This window comes from Protomyctophum parallelum (assembly GCF_964188405.1).
Source record: "Protomyctophum parallelum genome assembly, chromosome: 7".
Taxonomy (NCBI): domain Eukaryota; kingdom Metazoa; phylum Chordata; class Actinopteri; order Myctophiformes; family Myctophidae; genus Protomyctophum; species Protomyctophum parallelum.
In genome coordinates this window covers 39,556,736-39,575,805 of record NC_139705.1, presented here as the reverse complement: position 1 = coordinate 39,575,805, position 19,070 = coordinate 39,556,736, and the positions used below count along the sequence as shown (strand labels likewise).

The 19,070-nt window shown below is 44.0% G+C and overlaps 1 protein-coding gene across 1 annotated transcript in view; it reads right to left on the bottom strand.

The window, feature by feature from the left end:
• magixb (MAGI family member, X-linked b) overlaps window positions 1-19,070 on the bottom strand; it is a gene marked incomplete at both ends in the record, with an annotated part of 80,564 nt that overhangs the window by 6,770 nt on the left and 54,724 nt on the right. The window contains 7 exons of the mRNA XM_083769824.1: window positions 12,028-12,134; window positions 12,560-12,863; window positions 13,836-13,899; window positions 14,385-14,799; window positions 15,093-15,242; window positions 15,998-16,260; window positions 17,158-17,417. Coding sequence (XP_083625950.1) covers window positions 12,028-12,134; window positions 12,560-12,863; window positions 13,836-13,899; window positions 14,385-14,799; window positions 15,093-15,242; window positions 15,998-16,260; window positions 17,158-17,417 — 1,563 coding nt within the window. The remainder of the gene's footprint in view (window positions 1-12,027; window positions 12,135-12,559; window positions 12,864-13,835; window positions 13,900-14,384; window positions 14,800-15,092; window positions 15,243-15,997; window positions 16,261-17,157; window positions 17,418-19,070) is intronic.

Sequence of the window (19,070 nt, the reverse complement as noted above, 5' to 3'; positions counted from 1 at the left end):
ACCACTCAAGAGGGAATCCCCACTTGTCCAGGGTAGATATTGCCTCATGAGCTTCAGGCTAGGCTACTTCGTCTTCGTCTAGTACCAGTAGGTGTCCTACCCTCATACCAGGGTCTAAATGTTTCAATGGAGTAGGAACACCACCTCCAACCACTGCAAATGTACCTTTATATTAATTCAATTACATTGTGAATTGTAGCTTTTATTTAAGTATTTCATAGTTAAATGAACTATGACAGCAGGCGTTGAGGTGTTTACAGAACACCCAGTTGTGGATCGCAGCGATGCAGTGTTATAAGTTAGATGATATATTACTAGAAGAAGCCCTTCGATGAAAACTCTCGATGAGGTCAAATGAAGAAGCGACACATAAAGTAAAGTGCAGCTGAAGATTTAGTTCTTCAGGACGTGATCCAGAACACTTTAAAACAAGATGTGATTAAACGCCGTCTGGTTTATTTGGCCGTCTTTATATAACAGATGACCTCACTCTTTCTTTGTCTACACCCCCACCCCCACCCCCTCGTCCTGTCTCCTTGAAACACTGTGCTGTCCTCCTTTATCCAGTCATCCATCAACCCATCTCCCTCCATCCCTCCATCCACGGTCAGGCAGGGAAATGTTTTCTCTGCTCAGTTAATCAGTCTTCACCAGAGTTCTTATGGAGAGCAAGTGCATGCACGCACATGCCACACAGTCATACACGCACGCACGCACGCACGCACGCACGCACGCACGCACGCACGCACGCACGCACGCACGCACGCACGCACAGTTGGTATTTGCGAGTGTGTGTTGTGGGTGATCTGCTGTGTGTACACGACCCTGTTCAGTTTGTTCATTACAGGTGCCGATGGATGTGGGCTGAGACATGACGACTGACAGGTAATTATCCTCCACCGGCCCTCTGAACGGTTACCTCACGTTGACCTCACTCTCGCTGACTTCAAAACATTCATTTGCTGGTTCTCAACGTGAGGTCTGGGGACCACCAGGGGACCAAATGGACCCTTATTGGGTCTGTAAAAACATTTGAGCGGCACTAGCCGCTCCCAGAGCCTTATAGATGAGAGAGTTATGACAACTCAGTTCACTTCATGGGGCCAGTCCAGTCTTCTACATAGACTTCTATTGGCGAAGAGTGACAAAGACCTGAACCAGAAGTTGACGGAATGCATTGGAGTATATGGGCTCTAGAGTGACAAAAGAGTTACATGAACCACATGACCCCTCATTGGCAGAACTCTCCTTTTGATGGCTCTGGCCGCTCCTATTGCACAGCGCTGTGTGTCTGTATGAGCACGGAATGTGCTCTGCTGATTGGCTGAGCACAGAATGTGATGTATGATGATAAGAGTGCCGCTCACTTCACACGAGTGTGATTTGTAATAATTACTGAGGCTTTTACAGTGTAGACTGGGGTCCATACAATGTTTTATCCTCGTTTGAATCCTTTAAAAAAGTTGAGGATTGCTGACATTACCTGAAAGCTATAACTGCCTAAAGGCTGATGAGAAAAGTATTGTTGTGAAAATTCGGATTGTAGATCTGCTATTTTCAATCTTGTAAGATATGAAGTCCAAATCATGGATCTGTGGCATGAGGGCGAACTGTGCTCAAATATAGACAGACGTAAATCGCTGTTGTTAGGGCCTGGTTTCTGTTTAGGGTGATGTCAGATCAGAGCTTGATCAGAGAGAGAGAGAGAGAGAGAGAGAGAGAGAGAGAGAGAGAGAGAGAGTATTTCAACACACAATAACCATGTAGTCTAATGCTGCGTACCGAAACATGCTCATCTACAGCACATAACTCCGGCAACGCCAGGCGTCGAGTTTCCTGCGTGTGTCCTAATATAACTAGAAAATTCGCAATTTAAAAAAATTGCAGAGTGTGGTTGCCGCAGTGGCTTACATATGCCCCTCCCACTAGTATTGCCAGCCAATTACAATTTCAAGTCACGCCTTAGATCATGCGTAAGTAATTCGGAGGGGATTTAACCCCCGAAATTCATGTTTTTGCGACACACGGTTACATTTCTCGCATTTGCGGCGCCCCCTATGGATGAAAATGGAATTGCTTTTAGAACTTGGTTGATTGAACCACCCCGGACATGTGATTGAAATGTGGGATGGATTGGACATTCCGTTCGTGATTTATGGCATTTTTTGTGATATAGGCCCCTCCTACTAACTTCGGAAGACGATTACGGCCGAACGATACGCACTTTCAAAATTCTGCGGCTCAGTTTTAATTGGATGGGTCCAGAGATCACGTGTGCCGATTTCTGTGAGATTTGGACAAAATCTGTAGGAGGAAAAGCAAAAAGTGTGTTTTGGACAAAATTCAAAATGGCGGAAAATCTATCATGGCGGAAATGGGCGTTGATTTTACGACCTACGGTTCAAGAGTTATAAGCCAAAAGGTAAAGTGGGCTGTTATAGCGCCACCATGAGGCCGACCGATAAAATTTTAGGGTTAAATAATTTTAGGGATAATGTTGAATTATCCCTAAAAGTTTTGTAACTATAGTGATTACAGTCTCCGACGAACAAATACTTTTATGTGAATTTTTGCCTTTTCCCATTCATGTCAATGGGGACATTTAATTCACTAATAAATTCATATCAATTAAACTATACAACATTTCTCTTAACAAAATACAAGCACACGATTCCCGATTTTTCCGGTCAATTTGACATATGGCTCAAGTGCGTACAGCGTACAGTGTGGGAGGTATAAAGCGTCAAAATAAAGACTACTCCAGTGAAATAAGTATAAAGTGTTACAATTACTAGAGTCTGGTTGCCCATTCGGGCAACCACACTAATGAGGAAGGCATGCACACACATCCATGCCCAGGTGCAACACAAGCAGCAGTATCACAAAAGGAGCTCTGCAGTCTGCACATGTAGATGTACAGTACAGGTAATGAATGCTGAAAAAGCTCTGCTGTATTTTACTGCATCGTCAACGTTTTAATCACTCAGATCTTCATCAGGACATATACACCTTATATAACCAATCAGAAAGCAAAGACAGTTTGCGTTTCTTACTCATCCATCAGCCAATTAGATCCTATTCGTAAATGCCAAGAACTGTCGTGGAACTCACGATCAAATCAATCAAATGAGGCGAGAGGAGTTGAAGACGGTATTCTAGGTGGTGATGGATATGCTTTAATATATATGATATCATGGGGAGAAGTACAACTCTCAGGCCGGTGGTACGGTAGTACTACCAACAACCAACAACAAGACATAACTAGACTGTACCAAAACATTAGCTATCAGGCCTAAATTCTTCCTCAGCCTCCATCTATTCTGGAGCCAACCAGTTCAAGCTCAACCTGGCAATGGCAACCTACCACTAGGAGATGACTTAACCAACTTAAACCTACATAATTCATTGACAAGGGACCCCAAGGGTCTATACCCTTTTCAGTGTAAACCAAATCTCTTCAGCGAAAATAGCCATGTCTACAAGCTCCCAAACGCATCACAACACATTATAAATAAAGGCGAAGGGAACGGTGGCATTACGCATTGGTTTTTACAGACCCGTTTCGAAGCCACTTTTTCAGCTAACTTCCAGTACCGAAAAGCAACCAGAAACGAATGCTATTGGATGGAAGGGCACCGAGGGCGGGTCTTCGCTCTTCTAGTGGTAGAACCAGTAGAAGCCCTAGAAGCATACCCCCTCCTAGTCCTAGGCCTTCTTTATCATTAATTGAAAGATTATTGACCATCATTTGAGCCGGTAAAGTTTTGAGCGAACATTTCGTGCACAGTTCAGTTCGGCAAGTCATAGACCGTGACTCATGCTAAACATGCGGAAGCGCCACCTATGCCCGTGCTCCGCGGCAGCGATACGTCATAGACCCTAGCCTCTGTAGACATTTTTAAAGCACAGCTCAAGACCCACTTCTACAAAAAGTATTTATTATTATTATTATTATTATTATTATTACCCGTTCGCTTTCAACCCAGCTCCGTGGTTTCCCTTTCGGTGATGCGGTGGCCCGAGAATCTACACGGACAGCGGACACACAACATTCACAATGCGGAGCGGCGGACACATGACATTCACGGAGAAACAACAACACGGAACAACACCACCACAACTTGCCCAGCACGGAAAACACACGGTCAGTGGGCACAGATAAAGTGTGCGTTTGTGTCCCACTTGCACTGCGACACAGATTCGTGGTGCTAGAGTCTAGACTCTAGACGCTAGGACGAGCTTCTAGTAATTTACGAAAACTATATATGATAATTGATTAAAGTTTAAACTAGTGATTGAAAATATTCACTTGAATGGAGTGTAAATGCTTCTGCAGCCAGCAGGAGAGAAAATAGTGACATCTGCTGGGCCAACTGCATGCTGAAAATGCATGCTGAACTGCATACTGAAAATGACTTCTTTTTTGGCCTCAAATCCAGCACACACACCAATGGACTGCTTTAAGACCATCCTCTTCCTCTCGTCCCCTGGTTCTCCTGTCCACAGTAATTCCACTGCGGAGCGGGAGCCCCCCCGGGACCCAGCGCCCCCCCCCAGCACCCAGCCCACACTCTGCCGCGCTGCACCGCTCAGCGCTCAGCACTGCATCTGCAGAACAGATACATCACAGCCAGCATGGGCATCCTGACAGTCCTACAGCCTGTATGCAGATACTGTATACCTACTGTACTGTATGAGTGTATGTATAGGCTATAGGGAGAGGAGATGAGGCTGTTGATATTGAGAAGAACAAGGTTTACTGAGGAGGCTCATTGTCTCTGCAAGGTGCAAAACTATGTTTTGCATCTTGCCTGTTTGTCTGTCTGTCTGTCTGTCTTTCTGTCTGTCTGTCTGCGACCAGCTAATCTCCAGCACAGTTGGCCCAGACACAGCCAAACTGTGTGCGCGCACACACACACACACACACACACACACACACACACACACACACACACACACACACAGCCAAACTGTGCACACACACTCGCTGGAAGCCAGAGAAGAACCTCTGCGGCATGTTTTAGATCGGCTTATCATAGCGCCACCATGAGGCCGCTTTTTGAAAAACATATTTTGTGATATTACTCCTACAGATTGTGTCCAAAAATCACGCAAATAGGTTAGACACACAGTATCTTATATATTATCAGTCATATTCCATCCCGCTTCCAAAGTTTGCAGGATTGGTCTGTTTTTAACAAAATGACTCAACTCAGCTTGCAATTTCCGTGAGATTTTACATGCACATTCTCACTAGGCAGAGAAAAAAAATCAGCCTCATGGTGGCGCTATAACAGACCAATTTGCAGTTTGACCTATAGCTGCACCGATCTGCAGCTAGAGGCCTCCATAGAGGCCAAGGAGAAACCTCTGCCCTGCATCTGCTTTTTCTAACTCCACCAGGAGGCCGACTTTTGTAAAACACATTTTTTGATATTACTCCTTCAGATTCTGCCCAAAAATCACACAAATCTGTACATAGTATTTCTATGTCATGTCATGTGATCAAGACGGATCAGTTTGATATTTCATATTCCATTCCACATTCTTGGAACAAAATGCCTCAAATCAGAAGATAAGACATGGCAGCCTTTTCACATTGGCCTTGGCCACCAGGAAGACACAATAGCCTGCCTGACCTGGTGGAACTTGTTCTAGTTCCTAATGCAATTATCCTGCAGCCGGTAACTTCAGGTTGAAGGTAGCCAGCTAAATCCTGCCCTATGCGGGAGCTAACTATTTCTGTAGACAACGCCCTGGTAACGTCTGTCCCAACAGCCAGGAATCTTGGTGTTGTCCTGGACAGTCGGCTCTCGTTCAAAACTCACATCACAGCTGTCACTCGATCCTGTAGGTTCACACTCTATAACATACGACGAATTAGACCGTTCCTCACCCAGGAATCAGCCCAGCTCCTAATCCAGACAACAGTCTTGTAAAAACTCGACTATTGTAACTCCCTCCTTACTGGCCTACCAGCATGTGCACTTAAGCCTCTCCAACTGATCCAAAATGCTGCATCTCGCTTGGTCTTCAACCAGCCAAAATTCTCACATGTCTCCCCCCTGCTCCGCTCCCTCCACTGGCTCCCGGTCGCTGCCGGCACAGAATACAAAACTCTGATGCTGGCATTCAAAGCAACCAAAGATATGGCTCCCCCATATCTTGCAATATGATTGAACCCTACAAACCCTCCCGTGCACTCAGATCAGCCAACGCAGGGAAGCTGGAAGTACCCTCACTAAAAACGCCGGAACAACGCTCTTTTCTCCCTTCTGGCTCCAAAACTGTGGAATGCACTTCCCATTGCAGTCAGAACTGCAGCATCACTCCCAATCTTCCGCCGTAGTCTGAAAACCCACCTTTTCAGACTCCATCATGGCCCATAGCACTTTCCCTACCCCCTTAGATAGCATTTCTGTAGACTTGGATAGCATTTGATACAGACTTATAGCATGTTATGTAGACAGCACTATAATTGCATTGTATGTAGTCATAGCACGTTTCATTATATAGATATTCCACTGTTACGTTCTTAGCTTACGCATGTTTCATGATAAATGCTTTTTCTGTGATGTATTCCCATGCTTTTTTTTGTTGCTTAATGAAAATTGCTCTGGATTAAGAGCGTCTGCTAAATGCCTAAATTGTAAATTGTAAATTGTAGCCAATTGTTAAATAAGTGTTAAATGGCTGCATTTTCACCATAGTAACCGCTGCTATAGAGTGTTTATTCAGTAACACAGGTCTCCCCAGGTCCCCATCTCTCAACTCTCAGACATTTTCAGGCCGGGATAGTCAGGAGAGAGAACGCATACATCTATTCTAAATTCAAGAACCACTGTCTGTCTGTCCACTTCCCTAGCATAGAGCAAGACAGCTGCTCGCTTCCAGCGCCTCCTCACAACTCACGGACAGCCTCACGGAACCTAGCGCCGTGCAGCCCTGTCCTCCAACCTCAATCTGCCCTGCATTAAACACACCAAACATTCTAACATTCTAATTCTTTTGCGTCAAAAACAACTCATCTCCCCGCAAATCACGTGTCACCAGTGTCACCACATTCCCCTTGAATTCTCCAACGCACCTCCCCTTTTCCACACCGCCCCCAGGCAGGCATCAGACCTATACATCAGACCCACACGGGGAAACAACTCGGACCCATAGTAGCCAACAGCTACTCTTGCGTCCGTCGACATAACTTCTTCTTTGGGGAAGCATCGCGGCCAACGCAGGGGTTGCGTGGCACAGGCACCTGAAAGCCAGCTCTGACAGTTGGACGGGGCATGTTCACGTGAACACACGCGCTGTTTCGACACCACACTGTCCGCACCCCTCCTCTACCACCTCCTTCGCCGTGCCATACACATGGGCTACATGCACGCTGAAAGCCTGGACACTGACGACGACAGATTACAGCCCTGCGCGCACCCAGTGTGGCTGCGTGACACACTGAACAGGCCCAGCTCCATCACAACGGAATGCTTATCTGTCGGGGACTCGGGGTGGCCAAATGGAGACGTTTTCTTAACCGCTAAACAGGGTTTAACTCATTGCCTTGACAACAGTTACAATACTGTGCACTTTTATATCTGTTGGATCATAACATATGAATACTATAATTCGGGGAAAACAGATCCCGTGCCGTCGGAACAACACAATGACAAAAATACATACAGACAGATGCAATGACCAACGCTGGCTCAATAGCTCACCAACGACATATTCCTAAATCACACAAAACATCTCATTTTTAAGCCGATTATATAAAGAACAAACTACAACTTGCTTTGCAGCCCAAAAAGCCAACCTCCGCGTTCACCGTTTAATATCTTATATCAGACGGTGAGCGGTTAGGGACCGTCTACAAAGTGCAACACCAAACGTGAAAATATTCAATAACTTCCATTTATAGGCAGAATATCACCACCAAATTTACATCACACATCAATGGTGTACTTATGATTGTACTGCGGCATTTTCTTGCAAAAGAGACTAGGCTACTAATTAGCCTACTTTTGTGCCCAACCCAACTACCCAAAACCATCTGTAAACAATTCCCCCCCCTATCAGTAATGTGATCTATTACATCACATTACCCACACTGAACATCATTTGCTGTTCATATATTCAGAATGGGTAAGGACTAGTAGGATAAACACATGAAACTGGATGTGATGACAGAATTAAGTGAGCAGACAAAATAGGAAGTGGAACAAATAAATTGAATAAATCTAAATCTGCTAAAGAGCTGGAGCGATGGGGACCCCTATTACTGAAACAAACAACAATGATTACTATTGGAGTATCAATACTATATCAGAATATCACTTGCACCACCTTTAAACTTCAGAAGTACCTTTAATATCATATCATACACAATACAATATAATATCATATAATACCAATTATGTCCAACATGACATGTTTGCAAACTGATCAAATAAAATAACACTGAGGACTTGTGTACAGTAACTGCTAATGTCAAATGTCAAATGACCAGATGACAAGACTTTCTTTTCTTCATTTTAATGCCATCAGTTATTTATTTATTATTATTATTTTGTATATTTCCAAATTCCAATCCTCTATCATCCTCCAACAATGTACTGTTACCTTTCTACCACTTGTGGAGATTATACGGCTCAGTTTAATAAACTGGACAAAAATTCAGGACACGGGACAAGCTGTCACGGTTCCCGAAAAGCTCTGAAGGTCTAACCTAACGTGATAACAGAGGGTCCCACTGGGTGAGACACACACACACACACACACACACACACACACACACACACACACACACACACACACACACACACACACACACAGATGAACATAGAGGTATTATGAATCAATCATAAAACAAGCATAACTACACATGCAGTACGCACACCCACCTCCAGGCACAGTACTATACAGCAGAGGAGAAACAAAGTGCAATAATTACGTTTGGATTCCTTGACAGTTCTCAAAGCAGACTGAAGCCTCTCCAACATGGCTCTTTGAACAGCATGTGTCGGAAGCAACACGAATCACCGGAAATCCACACAGAGGTGCCGAGGTTGACTAAAGAGAATGACACAAAGCCTGATCAACAGCTCTGTGTTTACGCTGTCGCTTTTCCTCCGCAACGCAGAGTGCTCAGTGTTGCATTCAGAGAAATGAGAGAGGAGAGAGGGGGGGGGGATAGAGAGAGAGGGAGGGAGAGATAGAGAGAGATAGAGAGAGAGAGAGAGAGAGAGAGAGAGAGAGAGAGAGAGAGAGAGAGGGAGAGAGAGAAGGATACAGATGTGAGGTGGAGGAGATGGAGAGAAAGAGAGGAATAGAAGTGGCAGAGGGAGAGAGTGACAGTTTTAATCTTTTGAAAAACCGGACTGAATGCTTTTACTGCAGGAGAGTGGGGAGGGATGAGCGACAGGAACGAGAGAGACAGGGGCAGAGAGAGAGAGAGGGAGAGACAGAGAGATTGAGGGAGAGAGGTGGGAAAAGAACGAGATAAATGACTATGATGAAGAGCGGTGAGAGAAAGTGTGAAGATGAGAAGGCGAGAGCAGCAGCGACTGCCAAAAGAAAGAAACGATTCCAACAGAGGTGAGCTGGACGGTGGGGCGAACGAGGACACAGAAAACCAGGAACGGAGCTGCTACCTTAATCTCACCATGACAACGTAAATGCATGTCGGCTCGTCCCATAAAGGAGATTGAAGCGCATCAGAATGCATGGGGGGGAGGGGGTCATATATCACACACAGGGACACAGTGGCTAACCTTCCATTAATACTAAAAGCTACTAATGCCGTGATGTGTTCCATAAAGCATTATAGAGTACAGCACGTCACCGTGTCAGGCAGGAAACCTTGTATATCCCAAACGGTAACTTTTTCAGGAAATGGACAACAGAACCAATGGATCCAATGTAGTTATTATTTGAGTCACAATCTCTTGTTAATACTTACATTTACAATACAATACATTTATAAAATACATTTATAAAACCACTACTGTACCATGCTGCTATGCTCATCCACCTTATGTCTAAACCTGCGTGATATATGTTAATATAATATGTAAATACATTTTTGTTTTTGAATATTTTTTCTTCCCCCTTTCTCCCCCTGTCCTCTTCCCCTCTTTTCTATTTTTCTCTTTCTGGAAACAACAAAAATGACGGGAAAAAACGAATTACTCCTGTAAACCTGTGATGTGACAATAAAGATGATTTATCATCAGCACATTTCTGATACTTAACCACATTTACACACACAAAGAAATCTAAAATTGCAGATCAGCTAACTATATTTTTGTAAGTCTGTTTTGCGACAAAGTAGGGCTTTACTTTTCAAAAAAAAACTAAAAGTGTGAAATATGGAGATACAAGGTTTGGGGCTGCCAGTGACGATGGAGCAGCCGTGGCTGTGGCTGCGGTGTGTCAGGCCGGTGGGAGCTGACAGAGAGCTGCAGAAGGAAGATGCAGCAGCAGCTATAGCGTGAGAACGAGAACATTCTGTCAACAAAGGCTTCCCGTGCTGACATGCTGATTTAGACAGAGGATCGCTATACTGGCACACACACATAAAACCTGAGCGCTTAATAGACCTGCAGCTTCGGCCACGATCATTGGACTATTGATTCTATCGATTTCACTCAAAGTGCACAGCACACAAAAGCGAGCGCACACGCGCGCATGTGTACGTGCGTACAGGATAGGTGCGTGTGCCCACATGCATACTAAACACGCACACATTCAGATATGCATAACTATGCGCAGAAAGGCACATTTGCTTCCATAGTCCCTATGCTCTTAAACGAGCCAATTTCTACTTCAAGGTTATAGAAGAAATAACCAGGAATTCTTCTCATGTGTGACCTCCAAAAAACAGCAATTTACAGCGAGTTCCCCTTTGGGGCAAGTGTCCTGTAGTCCAATTTAACTCACCATTCATCATTTAATGAAGTGTTAAGTACAGTACATATGGAGTTCACAATGACAAACTAATTACATGTCAGGGATCCTCTGCTAAAAGATCAAATATTTAGCAGCCGATAATTATGTGTAAACAGTGATCTGTAACAATGCATAAGGCCGATCAGGGACACCAGGCTTGTTAGGGTTGTTACTGTAAAAGCCTCTTTAATAGATCATGACTCATCCAGTGGCATGAAGCCATGGCAACCACCTTTTAATCTGCAATTACCTAATGGCCAATCTACTCCCGACAGCATCCAACTGCATGATTCTTCCCCTAGGCAGGTAACCAAATGGATGCAGCACACTTACAATGTCAATGCTTGAAATCCAACTTTCTGAATAACTTTCCGAATAATACATAATGGGTGCACATACACACACGCACACGCGTGAGCGCACACACACACACACACACACACACACACACACACACACACACACACACACACACACACACACACACACACACACACACACACACACACACACACACACAGTACGTGTCCTACGTCCTATGTGCCTGGAACCATCAGCCAGCTGTGTCCTCAAAGAGCAATCAACAGTACTGTGTAGTCAATGATCCTCATGAGAGAACTATGAAAGGAACCGCTTCATTGAGCCACAGCTGTGTCAGAACATAGCGTGCCTCTTCACTATTAAACCTACAGTATGTACCTAGTATATCCGTGTTTTCTACATGAATACACTGATGAAGTAACAATGATTTACAAGCATGAATGGAGTTAAATTGTAAGAAGAAATACAATGCAGCCATTTAACCACATACACGTTGTTGAACGGAGCTCCACCAGGCTCTATACTAGTTCCACTAGTAATTCCCCCCCGAGACCAAATCTCTTTGCTGAAATCGTTATCAGCTTGTAGCCTTGTAGATATGCAATCTCTGCTCCATATTCACTACAGAATAAGGACACTATATGGGTTAATGTTTTTCAACTGTACTGTATCTCCTGTACTTCAAACATAAACCCTGATCCGCTGCTGAATATTTACAGTGTACAACATGAGAAAATTTGACACCAGGCAGATGGCTCTCACCTTTGCCGTTTTCCACATCCTGTGAGGCGATGACGAACCCGAACCCCTCTCCTGGCTTTCTCCTGAGCTCCACCTCAAACCCTCGGTGCGGCCGTTCCCCGCCCGGCCTGTCAGTAGGGTTGTTGCCACGATCATGACATTTTAGTTGACGACGATTAATTGTCATACAAAATAATTGCAATTAATGATTTAATTGTCCTTTTTGGCATTGAACATTGGACATTTGTAAACAAAAATTGCACAGGGCAGATACATAACAAAGATACACAAATAAATTATATACATAGTACACATAAATCACAGACAATGACCAGCACCAATAATCAAAATAAATAATGTACTATGGCCAAAACAGGCCATGCATTTAATAATATAACTTCAAAAAATAGCGAGCTCTACAGATCTGTAGATCTGCTATTTTAAATGAATTGAATGAATTGAATGAATGGAATACGATTATGCAAAAATAATTACGGCTATCTCAAAGGGTAATTACGATCAGGCGATTGCGTAATGATGGTGACAGTTCTACCTGTCAGGCCCTGCCTCGGTGGGGGGTCCACCGTCCCCCTCGTCCTCCAGCCCCGTGTTGATCCAGTCTTTAGGCTCCATGGTCAAGGTGACGGGAATGGACTCCAAGAAGCTGGTGCTCTGCACCAGAGAGGAGCGCACGAGGGCCGGAGACGGAGGGGTGCTGATGGACGTCCGGGGAAGAGGCAGCAGGGTATCTGGGGCCCGAGAGGGCTCATCCGACACGCCGGGGGGAGGAGGCGGTCGTAGAAGAGGTGGGGGCAGCCTCCGTCCAGCGTTGGGGGACACAGAGGAATGACGGTTGCCTGGTTATAACAAATGAAAAACAAATAAGTGTCGAAGTGAAGGTCCTTTCATGTCAATGTTGTGCTTCCATGTGGAATACATAATGAAGACGTTATCAATGTGTTGGTTATGGCAGTAATTCTCAAATATTTTCCTGATAAGGACATTAATATGTATTTGGCCATGGACCCTCATTTGAAAATATGTTGTGCTAGGGGTTAAGAGATTTGTGTTAAATGTTTACAAAATAATTATTAAGAGGCTGTATGCTGGGGACCCCAATGGGTTATGGTATCCATGGCAATAAGCATCATCGATTCCCTCAGCAAAGCAGATTCACCTGATTTTCTGGAACACTTAAGTAGATCTGCTTATGAATTATCTATGACTCTGAGGTGGGTTGTACAAAAAAGATTCAGCTTTGTTGCTTTAATAATGATTAAATCAAGGTGAATCTATTAATCCAGTTGTGAAAAGCTTTATACCCAGTTTAAAAGTAATGGTTTACATTTAACCCATCCTTAGTTATACATTTCTCAATTTTCTCAATAAACAGGAAACATTTTAATCCTGTTGCTCCATTGCTTTAAACTCAGATTTTAATTTAATTTTGCAGCTGAAATGGTGTAAATTTCCAAAATGTCAGAATTTATTGTGATTGAAGAAAGCAAAAGCGTTTCTCAAGGACCTGTTGTGGTTTGGTAAGGATTTTCAAGTCTGAATCCATGCTACTTTTAGTTTAACATAAGTATATGCTAGTTTTCTCACAATAGGGAAGAAACATGTAACGCTAGTCTCAAGACAAGACAATAACATTGATGCTGTTCATTTACTGGTCAATCCATCATGTCAGGAAATCACAATTAATCGCAGGTTAGGTTTTATTGACTGATTTGTTAAGCAACACTTAAAATTAAGTGGACCAACAAAAATAAAACCTAGATCAACAAATCCTTGTTGTGCCTGAGAGGTAGTGTCAATCACACACTCACCTGCCCTGTAAACCAATAAGACCACCTCTCCTTGTTTGGTGTGTTCCTGCAGTATCCTTTGAACCTGGAAGCAGAACCACCATAATACACTGTAGTAGCTAACATAACAGACATGACATTTTTGTAAGGTTAGTCTCTCGAGACAGGTTCACACAATCTTCAAATGCTTCCCCCTAGCAGTCTGTACATTCGGAGCGCTGAAATGGAAATTCAAAAATATAGTTTTATATATAGTTTTATATTATCGGGAACATAAATGTCAAACAGATGACAGCTTCCAGAGCAGAACTTTTAAGGGGTGTAATTACAGATATAATAAGTAGGTGGCTAGCGCACATCCAGTTCCTGTCTGGTGCTGGACTAAGGTAAGTACAGTGAAGAGAAGAGAGGAGAGTCCGCACACAGGTTTGCTCCAAGGTGTTTGCTTTTTATTCCAGACTAATTACAGACTCTCATTTCTATCCATCTGTTGACTCAGCGATTCTCGAAAATCGAAAAGAGTTATAGACCTAGAAGGTCAACCACTTTGAGAACCACTCACAGTATTACCTGTGCGAATGTGAGGCTCTGAACATCAGCCCCATTGATTTTGACGATAGCGTCCCCCGGCTGCAGGGCGTAGCACTGCCTCCTGTCCCAGACCTTCTTCACCACGGTCATCTGGCCCCCCGGCCCCCCGGCGGTCACGCTGAAGCCCAGGCCGCGCTCTGCCTCGCTCTGGGCCAGAGCGACGGGCACCAGCTCCCCACCGCCGCCCCCGCTGACGCTGCCCAGGCTCATGCCTCCCGGGGACCCCGGCACGCTGCTGGGACTGGCGCTGCTGCTGGCCAAACCGTTGTAGCCGCGGTGGTGGGCGGGGCTGTCGGGGGTCGGGGACATCCTGAGGTAGGAGGCGGAGCCGTGCGGCCGGTAGAAGCGAGAGTGAACGTGGACGTTCCGCGGGCCCCCCGGTGACGATGAGGGCCTGAACGTTTTTGGGTTGATGATTAATTGTTATACAAATAATTGCATTTAAACAAATTAATTGTGGGGTTTTTTTGGCATTGAACATTGGAAAATAAAACATAAAACACAAACTATTACATTGCTGTTTTGACTTTTAGGCTTTGTAAGTTAATATTGCACAGGGCAGATATGACAAATAATAACAATGACCAGTACCAATAATCCAAATAAAGTACTATGGACAAAACAGGCTATGCATTTAATAATTCTATACTTTAAATCCTTTAGGCCTAATAGATAAAAAAGGCCTACCTGGGCCTCCTCTCTGAATAAGGTAGGGGGAGTCTGGCTCCAGGAACAGTGCACGTGGACATGTCGCTCTCTGATGACTTGGAGGTTCCATAGTGAAGCATATGATTGGGCGTCAAGGAGTTATTGTTGTGGTTACGGATCAACGACGCCCTTCAGGAGGAGAGGACGAGTCATGATTTAAAATCACAGTTTTGGTATAAACAACATAGCGGTGAAAGTACTGTAAATAACTCGAATTCCGAGGTACTTTTACTTGAGTATGTACAATTTTCAATGCTTTATACACATACTGTACATAAGACAACTATAGTATTTTTTAATACACTACACGTTTTGACAGCTTTAGATACTACAGTAGTTACAGTTACAGATTATTATTACAAAACATACATACATTAACCCAGGGGTTCTCAACGTTTTTGACTGGGGACCCGCGACCCCCGCCCCTCCCCCCTCCCCACAGCCACCACCAATACAAATTGACCGCTACAATAACCTTAATAATAGAGAAAATACATCATAAATAAATACTGAAACCAGATATAATCATTAAGGGAAGTTTATGCATGCACTATGTGTTTTTCTTATAATTTGGGGACCCCCCAAAATAATTTGGGGACCCCCCGATGGGTCGCGAACCCCAGGTTGAGAACCCCTGCATTACCAATCTACAAGAGATCTGGATACTGTCTGGTAGATTGGCTATTTTTGAAAAGTTTTAATACATTTACATTGATGCTAATACTTGTCCACTTTGACTCAGTGCAGAACAATTACTTATATTTCTACATTGCAGTTTTGATACTTTGATACAAAATAAAAAATAAACAACATCTGAGTATTTCTTCCACCACTGTAAGATGTAAGATGACACCGTAAGATGACAGGGTCATTTCAAGTGTTACCTGTGCGATCCGATGGCAGAAACCACCTCACTGTCGCTCTGGCTGGCAAGCGTGGGGTCGAGGGACAGCAGTCTGGCTCTGGCGAGACTTCTCACCGAGCGGGGAGGTCGCACGGGGCCGGAGGACATGGCATGGCTCACGCTGGAGCGTCTGTACGGTGGGAAGAGCCTGGGAGGTGTGTGGTGGTTGTTCCCATTGGCATCCAGGTCAATACCCGCCTCCGCGTACCTCCTGTCATCGTGGACCCCGTTGAGGTGAAGGTACTGGGTGTGCAGCGGTGGAAAGAAGCCAAGTCAATTTACACATGTACTGTACTTAAAGAATGGCTTCACCCATTTTCAAACAATCTTTATATTGGTCCTCACTAATGCTCATTAGTGTGGTTGCTGTAGGCAACACACTACTGTTCTAGGTAGTGTCACCTAAAGTAAACCTGTTTTTTGTAAACCTTTTTTATTTCAATGGACAGTTCAATGGACAGTTTTTGTAACATTTTCTGTCTGTAAATAGATCACAGAAGTCCTGACGTGACTCCCCCATCCCCTGGTTCCGGGAAGTATTTTCACTATGGAGAATAATTGGGTTTCTTAAAATCGTCACATATAAGCATTGTGGTCCAAAAATAAACAAACTGTCTTGGCGATATTGTTGGGGAGCTGGGTAGCTGTCTTGTATCATTTACGATAGTAAATAATACAATATTTGATACATTCTGGTTCTAGCGAAAATCTTACTAATTTGGCAGCAGTCACATTTTCTCACAGTTGATTCTTCATATCCATATGAGTAAAACAGCCGGGATTATTTGTTTATTTTTGGAACACAGTTCTTATTTGACGCGATATAAGAAAGGTCTATAGGAATTCAGAATGGGGAAAAAAACACAACCCAGGTAGGATGTGTAAATGACATCAGACATCAGAAGGAGATCGATCTATAGCCTATGGCAAGACAGAATTCATCAAGAACAGAACTTTCTTGTATAAATCCATGAATTGCAATTTCAATTGCAGTGCAACCACACTTCCCAGAATTGCACCTTTCTAGTTATGATATGGTAAATCTTTTGAGATATACTGCCTATATTGCTTGTAATAGAATATTCTTATGCCGCAACATTGCTACTTTTACTTAAGTAAATCTGAGTACTTCCTCCAAACCTGCTGGGCGTGTGGAGCGGGTGACGACATGCGAGGCAGGCGTCCGTTCAGAGACTGAGGCTGTGTGGTGGTGGGCAGGAGTGGGGGGTCTCCATGATTCGCCCGCTTGGGACGGCCGTCGGGCTTGTATAGCATGGGGTAACCCCGTCTAACCTCCACGTCCACGGTTTGACCCACCGGCACCAACTTGAGCATCTCCACCACCTCTTTGTGGGTCACGCCCAGCACACACACGTCGTTGATGTAGACCAGGAGGTCCGCTGGGTGGGGAGGCAGGGGAGGGGTGTAACAATATAGTATTAGTAACTGCAATCGAAGTATATCGAAATGTAAACAGCAGCATTGACTTCATATCGTATCATTTTACAATAATCTGTATTGTTTTGCAATGGAAATAATCTTGTACTTGTGCGTTGTATTTAGCCATTTTAAGAAGAAAAAAGAAAAAGAGGGCTTTCATTAATATCGCTACACTTGGTCTATCGATAAAAGTGTGTATTCCCTGTTTTGTCTATGTGTTCAAATAATAATGTATTTGCCAGGGAATCACCGTTTACTTATTTATATCCATATTCATACATTTTACTTTAAAACTCATACATACTATAATGGTGATAGCTTATCACCGCAGTGTAGTTTTTAAAGGGTTGGAAAACTACTCCATTACGTCAGTCGCGGTGATGATCAGCTATCACCGCAGACACAGACCCATCTCTCTGTTTTTACTATCAGACAAGTCTTTTCACTCTGGAGCTATCACCCCGTTCACTGATTGGTCTAGAAGTTGGGTGGGTGGTCCCCTTGGATTTATGTAAACCACAGGGAGGCGGGGTCAATCCTTAAGGACATTACCGTGAGTATGATGGCCTCAACTCTATCACCTCAAAGCTATCACCTAAAACGGTGATAACCTATCACCAAAAACTGAGTATGTATGAGCCTTCAGTGTCTTGCTCAAGAACAGGTCAGCGCGCAGCCAGGAGGAGCCGGGGATTGACCCTGCCTCAATAACATTTCCGTCGCAGTTTGAAGATCGGCTATTTTTTCATTGCAGTCAGTATGTCTGAATTCATCCATGGCTCCGAGCGGGTTTTGACCCCGATGGTTCTCAAAGGAGCCATGGTGTTTAGTACTGATGTAAATTTGGTTTTGAAGCCAAGCCATGTTTCTTCGACTAGTGTGCTCCTGAGCTCATCGGACCAATCCAGATTCTCCAGTTCAAGGTTAAAGGCCTCGCTAGAGTAGGTTTTGATGTCCCTAGATATGACTGTTTTGTGACAGCCAGACTTTAGTTTTTGTTTTTTGCGGGTACAGAAAATCATAAATTATCGCTAAGCCCACATACAATAACACCTTTCTTGGATATTCTGGATTTGTCCAAGGGCAGATTACAATACAAGATTTCTCTTTTACTTTGCATTTAGCTTTCCCCCCCCAAAGGCCTTAGTATAATGTGTGCATGCGTGCATGCGTAAGTGTGTGCCGTGCGTGCATGCGTAAGTGTGTGCCGTGCGTGAGGCTGGGGGTTTACCGTACTTTGTATATCTATACATAATATTGTGTGGTCTTTCAATGGCTTTTTGACTTTATCTCATACGAAGTGTGCTGCACAAACACAACTGACTTGAGCTGACTGATCTAGTACAGTATGTTGATCCCTTCTTGTACGTGAATCTGCAATCCGACCAGTGTAGTTCATAAATGAAATGCTGTCTGTTTAGCACTGTATTTGTGTGGGTGTTGATTAATCCCTCAAACTAATCCGTCTAAAGCAGCCTATTAACAGAAATGAACCAGATCCCTCCCTGCAGACTGCCTGTATCCCGGGTTCCTGGGATGGAATGTCTGTATCGTTTGGCATTGGCATGCGTTAAGTGCAAGTGTGCATGTGTACAGTATGTGTGTCGTATCGG